This window comes from Opisthocomus hoazin, chromosome 1 (genome assembly GCF_030867145.1).
Source record: "Opisthocomus hoazin isolate bOpiHoa1 chromosome 1, bOpiHoa1.hap1, whole genome shotgun sequence".
In the NCBI taxonomy this organism is placed as follows: domain Eukaryota; kingdom Metazoa; phylum Chordata; class Aves; order Opisthocomiformes; family Opisthocomidae; genus Opisthocomus; species Opisthocomus hoazin.
This window is the reverse complement of record NC_134414.1, coordinates 132,838,355-132,847,616: the sequence shown is the minus strand read 5'-3', so window position 1 is coordinate 132,847,616 and position 9,262 is coordinate 132,838,355. Positions and strand designations below refer to the sequence as shown.

General features: G+C 51.3%; 1 protein-coding gene across 2 annotated transcripts; it reads right to left on the bottom strand.

The window, feature by feature from the left end:
• Positions 1 to 1,298: 1,298 nt before the first annotated feature.
• Positions 1,299 to 5,109, bottom strand: GTPBP8 (GTP binding protein 8). 2 transcript variants are annotated; one of them, XM_075436640.1, is made up of 7 exons: positions 4,822 to 5,109; positions 4,517 to 4,615; positions 3,905 to 4,035; positions 3,470 to 3,569; positions 2,928 to 3,046; positions 2,387 to 2,513; positions 1,299 to 1,774 (listed from the first exon to the last, which is right to left on the bottom strand). In XM_075436640.1, the coding sequence occupies exons 1-6, from the start codon at positions 5,104 to 5,106 to the stop codon at positions 2,429 to 2,431; spliced, it is 819 nt and encodes a 272-aa protein (XP_075292755.1). In that variant the 5' UTR covers positions 5,107 to 5,109; the 3' UTR covers positions 1,299 to 1,774; positions 2,387 to 2,428. The 2 variants fall into 2 exon arrangements, with proteins under 2 accessions (XP_075292755.1, XP_075292763.1); XM_075436648.1 differs by having other exon boundaries at positions 4,873 to 5,109.
• Positions 5,110 to 9,262: the final 4,153 nt, after the last annotated feature.

The window sequence follows — 9,262 nt, the reverse complement described above, 5'->3', positions numbered from 1 at the left end:
ACAGGTGCAGAAGAGGCAAAGCTTTACAAGATAATGCCGGGTGCCTGCAGTGTGGTGCATAAACTGCAAACAATTTAAGACACCAAAGGCATTTAAAACTGAAATGATCTCCGCTACTTCAGTATGCTGCCAGGCTCACCACTGATCAATGAGAGGGGAAGAAGACAGGGAGAGCTTTTGTGACCCTGGCCTGAGACGGTGCAGTTCCTCGCTCAGCAACACAGCGTGTTCCTTAAGGCAAGGAACTCCGCTAGTGCGTCAGAGGCCTGCTTACCCAAAGCACATTCCCTGAAGGCTCCTAAATGGGAGTTTTAATGTTTAAGTGAAGGGGGGGAATTGATTTTATTTACTACCTCACCTGTCACGGGGGCACTGATCCTTGCATGTAACAAAACCGCGGTGTTCCCTCCTGACTGAGGAAAATACAAGAGTTGTTCCAGTATTTTAAGCAGCTGTGAATGAAGCTCTTCTGACCAGTACAGCAGAAACCCCAGATGTGTCCAGAGGTGGTTCTTCAGGCTCAGACTGCAACTACTGCTTCTGGTACAGCTGTAAGAAACTGTATGACCTAGCTCCGTGTGGCTTCCACTACGGACACCTCATGGCACCTGTATACACCCACGAGGATCACGGGGTCCCACTCACTTTGCTGACATTTCAAAGCACTTTTTATACAAATAGATTTAGCAGACATATTTAACGCATTGAAGTGGTTAATAAGAGACTTCCTAGCGCTGCAAGGCGTTTTGTTCTGAAGAGGGACTGAAAACAGAACTGCACTTTTTTACACACCAGACGTACTTTCAGAGGGTCTTCAGTCATGGCTGAGGCCTTGAAAATGACAGCCTTGGCAAGACAGATGCTTTTGGAAGATCCTGGTTTTAAGGTACCTGGAAAAGATTATTCCTGAAGTGTTCACTTGCACCTGTTCCATTTGTCTAGATACCACTGCAGTTTTCCCTGGGATCCAGCATCCTATGGGCTGGTTTGCCCTGGAGCACTTTGGGATTAGAGGTAAAATATTAGAGAATTACAGGTTTGATCTCTGCTAAGATGTAGAAACTAAAGATCCACATCTTTCTGCTGTATTCCCCACACCCCGACTTCTTACATGTATACTGAAAACAGAGCTCACCTGGTGTCTAGTTGGGGAGTTACAAGAGATTCCGTAACAAAACACTAGAAACACCTCAGAGTGGCTCACAAAAGACCTGCCCTTTCTTGAGGTTACAGAGTAACTTTGACAACTGCATATGCACACTTGGCAATGTGAAGACACGACAAGACAGTGCCAGAGCTTGACATACAGGTATTTAATAGCTTTGCCTAAGTTCTCTTGTAACAACTACTGCTATTGATGCAGTCCTTTTTTTTTTTTTTTTTTTTCCCCAATTCTGTGCCTTGTAACGAGCCAGCTTCGTGTGCTCTTAGCTGCTGTGGGACACAGCTCTGCCAGCTGCTACCGTGCCCCGGCAGGGGACGGGGCATCAGTGCTGCAGCTGCCGGGGTAGAACAGACACAGGACACGGACACGGTGTCTCATCTCTGGCAATTCCTCTGAGCGCAGCTGCAGAGCTTCACACTGGATTTAAAACAGAACATGGATGCAGCACTGACAGATGAGAAAGTGCAGAAGGAGAGAGTTCCCCTGGGTTCCACTCTGTTTCAAGCCAACAGTGATCAGAAAGCAGATCTGAAGATGTGTCCTTCCCTTCACCCACCTGGAACCGGGACAACTTGATGCACGCATGCGAGGCGTGCTATCACGCTGCACCTACGGAACGCACGATGCAGAGGAGTTACAACAGCAAAACATACAAGAAGTCCTAAACACACCTTCACAGCCGACGCGTTGGCTGTTTCCCTCCAGATCGCCTTACAGCAGGAGGCAGGGTGCCCAGGTGCGAGGCTTTGGCCCCTGCTATATCAGCCGAGAGAAGTAAACCTCTGTGTGTCACTCAATTCAACTGGGCAAGTACAGTTGGCTTAATGGTAGGGCTATGTTTTCTCTTTTCTAAACTAAATGTCTTTTTATTAATAAGATTACTAGACTATCTCTGGTATCCTATGTATAGAAGAGCTTATGCAGGCAGTGGTAGCTTTTCGAACATTTAACTGGAGAGAGAGCAAATGCTGTATTAAAATTTAGCTTCTCTTTGGAGATTCTTTTTGCTTTTTTCTCCTTAACACAACCAGGCAGGTTTTATAAAACAGTTTTGTAATAACCTGGATTCATTCATAGTGCAAACTTCCTGAACTGATGAATTTATTAAACAAAAAGCCCTACAATTATTAATTTATCCAAAAAATTATACAGGTCTATCAAAAAATAAATTCCAGTACCTCCGGTTATTTACAACAAACCCCAGACCTCTAGCTTTGGCACCTTTTGTTCTGGATGAGCCGAGCAGACCAGGAGCCAGACTTCTCAGCTGGCCTCCACCGCAGGCAGGTTTCCAGTAACATGGGCTACAAAACACCGTAGCAAGTGAACCCCTGAATACTCCAGAGCGCTGTGGAGACAAAGGTGTGGATGGTCAGTGCCAGATGCTGCTGTGTCCTGGAGTAACACCAGCACACTCAGCCACTGGCTGTATTAAATTACATTTCCTACAGTGCAGTACGACCCCGGTAAGAGCAAGCACTTCAGCTACGCAATCAAACAATAACGGCTTGCTACTGTTAACTCCAAATAAGATGGCAAAGCCCACGAGCATGCAGCGTAGGGACTGCCTTGAAAACTGAGCTCCACTGACTTGCAGAGGAGGGGGCAGCAGGGCAGGGGCGCTTCCCCCCCAGCAGCCCACCCTCGGTCCGCGGGGCACAGCGAGGTGCCGCCTCCAGAGCGGATGGACCCATTCCAGGTAGTTTGCCCCATTGCAAATCCTCGCCTGGAAGGGAACGGCAACAGTGAAGAAGAGCTTTACCTGACCAGGAATAGCTGAGGAAAGCATCCCTGAGTTTTCTCCTTTACGAACTCCTGGATCTCCAGTACGTTCTTTAACAACAGTCCCCGGGAGGCTCGGTCAATTTTTGTTAACACCATCTGCATGGATCCAGAAAAGGAGGATTAGAAGAGGAAAAGAGGATTATTTTGCTGCTAGCCTGGAACATCTGTAAGAGTCCCGCACCATCTTGCAAGGCAGGCTGAAAGCTCTGGGTCATATCTAGGGGGAAAAACGGTATGATACAGTTCACCAAAACATTTCTATAACCTCCAAAGGAGTAGACATTTTCAAGCTCCACAAGCTGAGCGCTGCGAGAAAAGTGTCCATTTAATAAATCAAGCAAAAATCCCTTAAATCCCACTAGCCCCCCTCAACACATTTTAGGCCCATTTTATTAACAACAAAGGGGGGGGGGGATTTACTCCTTAGGTGGGACAACCTGCATCAGCTCAGGTAGCGGGTACACACCTTTATTGATTACCTGTAGCTTACAGCCAACAGAAGAACGAAGCATTACCCACCACATAAGGAATCCCAAACTCTTCCAGCATCTCCACTGCAATGTGATCTGTCTTCTGGAGTCCTACTACACCATCAACTAACAGAAAAGTCCTCTTCAAGCTGCCAGAAATACAAGCAACAGTAATCACCACCGTTATTTCACGCCTGCTCTGCTACTTCCAAATTCACAAGCAAGCAAGCAAGACAGGACCCGGGGACAGGAAGAGCCAAGAGCAGCCACGCGTGGGAGCTGAGGGTCAGCACGGAGCAGCACCTCAATCTTTTCTGCTGTTTTGATCTGTCCAGGCATGAACGAGGGACACCACAGAGGCTCCCAGGGAAATGATGTCAGAACTAACCAATGCTCCCACTGGAGCAGCTACCCCTCATCACATGGCACTGCGGACAGGTGTCCGGCTTTCACTGCTCTGCGGAGGTACAGCGAAGCCCCTTACTTCTGCCGTTCCTGCAGGTAGGCCTCCACCATCTCCACAAAGTCTTGCGGGGCACGGTAGCCATATCCCGGCATGTCTACCAGAGTAAAGTACTTCCCTACTTTGAAGAAATTCATCTTCTTGGTGTGGCCCTGGGGAGAAGATTTCAGTAAGATGAAGGAAGGGGGTGGTTTTGAAAAGTTGCTTTAAGCAGTGGACTAGGAGATGCCCTGCAAAACCTCTCTGCACCATACCCCGTTACCCCCCGGGAAGGCTGCAGCAGTGCCGCTGTTACTTTAAGCTCCTCGTCTCCTACCCTTGCAGCGATCCTATGTGGCTCTGTCCTTAAAACCAACTGAAAATCATGGGTCTCTGCGCTTGGCTCTTCCCACAGAGCTTTAGGGCACGGCTGCTCAGCTCCTACGACTCTCCGGGCCGGGACGCGTGCCAGCCCTGCCCGAAGGGCCAAGCCGGGCTCTTCCCACCTTTCCCTTCGCCAGAGGACGGCCTCCGCCAGCCACTTCACAGTACCCAAGATCTCAATTCCCCAGGCCCTCCTCGGGCCAACCTTTGGGGCCGGCACCAGCTCCCGACCAAGAGCCAAGAGGGAGGGAAATCGACACCATCGCTTACCGGGGTTTTGGACACTCTGACCTCCACTTCTGGCGACAGCGAGAACAAGGCCCGGATTAGAGACGACTTCCCCACGTTGCTTCGCCCGACGAAGCACACCTGGGGCGGGAGAGGCAGAGACAGCGCTCGGTATCTCCGCACCCCTCAATCTTCCCCCGCCCGACGTCTCCGGGCAGGCGGTGCCAACCCGGCGCCCCCGGTCAGCCCTCGGCGGCGGTGCCTGGGGACGGCGCTGCCCCGCGGCCCCGGGCACAGCAGACCGCCGAGCCGCGCCGTGCGGCGGGGCGGTCCGGGCTCGCCCTGACCTCGGGCAGGGCCGACGGCGGGGCATGGTCCATGCGGACGGCGGAGCTCACGTAGTCGATGGCGTGGTGGCGGCCGGACCTGAAGAGCGCCTCGGCTCGCTGCAGCGCGGCCAGCCCGGGCTGGAAGAGGCCGAACCGCGCCGTGTCGGCGCCGGGAGCCAGGTGACGCGCCAGCCGCTGCAGCGGGAACAGCAGCCCGGCGCGGCGGCCCCGCTCCAGCCGCAGCACCTCCGACAGGGCCGACAGCGGCGGCCGGCACCGGCCCGCCGCCCCCGGCAGCACCATCCCGGCCCCGGCCCGCCCCGGAAGGCACCGGGCGGGAGGCGGGGCCCGGCGCTGCCGTTCCGCCGCCGCCGGAGCCGCCGGTTCGAAGCCCCGCGGTGCCCAGTAACCGCTTCGGGGGATCCCTTCCTCTCCGCTCCCGAAAGGAAATAATACCCTGGTTCAGGAATTACAGGCGCTCCACTTAGAAGTTAACCAAAACCTACCACATCGATACTCAAAAGCAACAGTGAACATCCCTGAAAGTAAAATATTTTGTTTTGAACGTGATACAGCCGATCGTTCAGAAAAAAATCACCTTTTCGGCGTGAGCGTCGTTGCTTGCTTTGACCAGGAGATGGAGAGGAAGGCGCGGCTAGAGCCCGGCTCCTGGAGGAAGCCCTCCCAGGGGGACTGCGCAGCAGCGTGAAGCCAGCCTCTGCGAAACTCCGCTCTCCCGGGGCTCAGCCGCTGAGAACGGGCGAACAGCCCCCTGGCAGCACGCTGCCCAGAACCCCGGGGCGCAGCTAACCCGGCGTTCTGTACGGCAGGAACTGGGGGGGGGGGAGGCCAAGTCCCTCTGCTGGAGGCACGATGTGCATATGGAGCCCCTTCCCAGGGCTCTTGCAGAATGGCTAAAAAAAATTAGGTAGCAAGCAAGAAATGACACAAAGGAAACAGGACATCATGCGCTTGCCCGTGGCACTCTGCGACTTCAAATAAAACAGGGGCTCAAAACATGGAAGACTCACGAGGTTCAGCCAGGCCAAGTGCAGGGTCCTGTACTTGGGTCGGGGCAACCTCCAGCATCAATACAGGCTGGGGGATGAAGGGACTGAGAGCAGCCCTGCCAACAAGGACTTGGGGGTACTGGCAGATGAAAAGCTGGATGTGACCCAGCAATGTGCACTTGCAGCCCAGAAGGCCAACCGTATCCTGGGTTGCATCAAGAGAAGCGTGGCCAGCAGGTCGAGGGAAGTGGTTCTGCCCCTCTGCTCTGCTCTGGTGAGACCTCACCTGGAGTACTGCGTTCAGCTGTGGAGCCCTCAGCACAAGAGCATGGAGCTGTTGGAGCCGGTCCAGAGGAGGGGCACAAAGATGATCCGAGGGCTGGAGCACCTCTCCTGTGAGGACAGGCTGAGAGAGTTGGGGCTGTTCAGCCTGGAGAAGAGATGGCTCTGGGGAGACCTTATTGCGGCCTTTCAGTATTTAAAAGGGGGCTTATAAGAAAGATGGGGAGAAACTTTTTAGCAGCGCCTGTTGCAATAGGACAAAGGGTAATGGGTTTAAACTAAAGGAGGGTAGATTTAGACTATATATAATGAAGAAATTCTTTACAATGAGGGTCGTGAAACACTGGAATGGGTTGCCCAGAGAGGTGGTAGTTGCCCCATCCCTGGAAACATTCAAGGTCGCGTTGGATGGGGCTTTGAACAACCTGATCGAGTTGAAGATGTCCCTGCTCATTGCAGGGGGGTCGGACTAGACGACCCTTAAAGGTCCCTTCCAACCCAAACTATTCTTTGGTTCTATGAAGTCTTCTGAGCTGAGGAGGAAGCAATCTAACACTGAAGGACATTTAAAACCAGCTCCAGCGCTGTGCTGGAGGTGGATGGAGAGCAACCAGGTCCAGTGGCTCAGTTTCCTGGGTCAGCTGCCTGAGGCACAGCAATGGTGCTCTTGCCACAATATGACCATGTTGTCTGGCTCCAGCTCTGGCGTCAGGCTGAGAGTTTGGGCTTCCAAAAATAAAAAACATTTGTCAACCCTCCCCCGACAAGTCACCCATATACAACATTTCCACTCTTCACAGTCATGCAGTAAGTTGCTGCGCTGTGGCCAGACTATATCTGAAGACTCAAAAACCAAGAGGCTTAACTAAAGAAATATGAACATGGTTTTCAGACGTCATCTTCACTATCAGACAGCAAGCAGAATCCTTAGCAAAAAAACGCCCAAACCCCAAAACGTTAGGCCTCACCCCAAAGACAACTGGACTGGGTTGCATCACATGCTGTAGGGAATGATCCCTTTCCATTCATCAGGAGATCTCCTGTCTTTATTTCTAAAATGACCTTCCAGGTGCCTGGGTGCATTGCTTCCAATTAAACCCCAAGTGATTAGGATCCTGAAAGCTTCTGATTTTCATGACTTGGACCATAATTTCTTGCTGCCTCTGGCATTTAGTGCTATCTCACTCACAGATTCTATGGCTGAAACTATGGTATATCTCACACTGCAGGGATCTAAATGTGATCTTTGCATCTTGGAGCTGCCTCTAAACATGAGAAATGGTTGTTGCACTTAACCGCCAAACCACACATCGCTGAAGCAGAAGCTGCACTGACCAAGGGGCAGGTAGCTGTCTGAAATTGTTTGACAAAGTGACATTTGGAAAGTATAACTGCAACAACAACAGCCAGAGATGAAGATTTCATTATATTGCTGCTGTTGGCTTTTCCGAATCTCAGAACTGTGAACACTGGTTGCATAACTTTCTTTTGAACTTACCCAGCTTTTCCTTTGAGTCACTAATGGCTGCTACGCCTCTTCTCAGTTAAAGGGCACCCGCTATTTGGTGGGGGGGAGACACGATTGCTGGCCTGCCAGCGATTCCCCCCATTTGTGGATGTCTTGCATCTATCTGACCACAGAACTGAAGACCTTCCAAGCTGTAGTTGATGGCCTTGCTGGACTCGTCAATGCAAGAGGAAAGACATGCTCGGATTCAGGCGTCAAGAGCCAAAGGGTGAACAATCATAGAATCATAGAAAGTTTTGGGTCGGAAGGGACCCCTAGAGGTCGTCTAGTCCAACCCCCCCTGCAGCGAGCAGGGACACCGTTAACTAGATCAGGTTTCTCAGAGCCCTGTCCAACCTGGTCTTGAATGTTTCCAGGGATGGGGCCTCCACCACCTCTCTGGGCAGCCCGTTCCAGTGTTTCACCACCCTCATTGTAAAGAATTTCTTCCTTATATCCAGCCTAAACCTACCCTGGTTTAGTTTAAAACCATTACCCCTCATCCTGTCACTGTTGTCTCTACTAAAAAGATTGTCCCCATCTTTCCTATAGGCTCCCTTTAAGTACTGAAAGGCTGCAATCAGGTCTCCCCTCAGCTTTCTCTTCTTCAGGCTGAACAAGCCCAACTCTCTCAGCCTGTCCTCATAGGAGAGGTGCTCCAGCCCTCGGATCATTTTTGTAGCCCTCCTTTGGACCCGCTCCAACAGTTCCATGTCTGACTTGCGCTTGTCTTATCAGACAGAAGTAAGGGGGGATAGCCCATCGCTGTAAATCAAGTGACCTGTGGGGCGCGATGGAGGCCGCGCTGCCAGAGGTTGCTTCACATAAAGAACAGATGGCCCCCTTGAGCACATACCAAGATGCCCGCTCCAAAGGTGTGTTGAACTGCCGAGTCCCGCTTCTGACGACACAACATACCATGCCAATCAACACATAATAATTGACTTCGGCCCACCTTGTCAAAAGATTTTCAGATGTATAAAAATTGGCATTTGAGAACTCTCTTCGGAGAAGGAGCCAAGCAAAAACCTTACCTGATGGACGGGTCGATGGACCTGAACCTCTGAACTTCTCTTCCCCCCAAAGAGGGGATGCCTTATCTGACTTTGTCAGATGTATCCCCGGGAACACATTGTTAACTAAAGCACTAAACCATTACCCTGAGATCCACTTTTGTAGACAGCGCATTTATCAACGACAATCCTGAATCTGTGATACCTGTCACTTGAATAAATCACCTGTTGTTTCAACTCTGCAAAACTGTTTCAGTGAAATTCTTTGGAGGGGCTCTGACAGGCAAGTTGAATGTGATAAGTGGCTACACACTTAACCCTTCAGACATAAACCGTTGACCAAGTCTGGGAGTAGGAGTGGATCCAGCTGCACCTAGACTCTCCTCTGAGAGAGTTTAGAACACAAGGGGGTCTGCTCTGAACCTTGTGACTCAATGGACGGCTTTCCTTTTGCCGCTTATCAGACTCCCTTACCCCTTTTAACGCGACACAGGCACATTTCAACAGAGCCATGGAAATGCATAAATCTGCTGTGACAGTAGTTGTGGGGCGGAGAGTTCTGTTCTTACAACAGGCAAATAGTCACTAACTCATTACAACTTGGTGGCTTCTAAGTTTGGGGAGGCCAACATTTTTCTGATAAAATT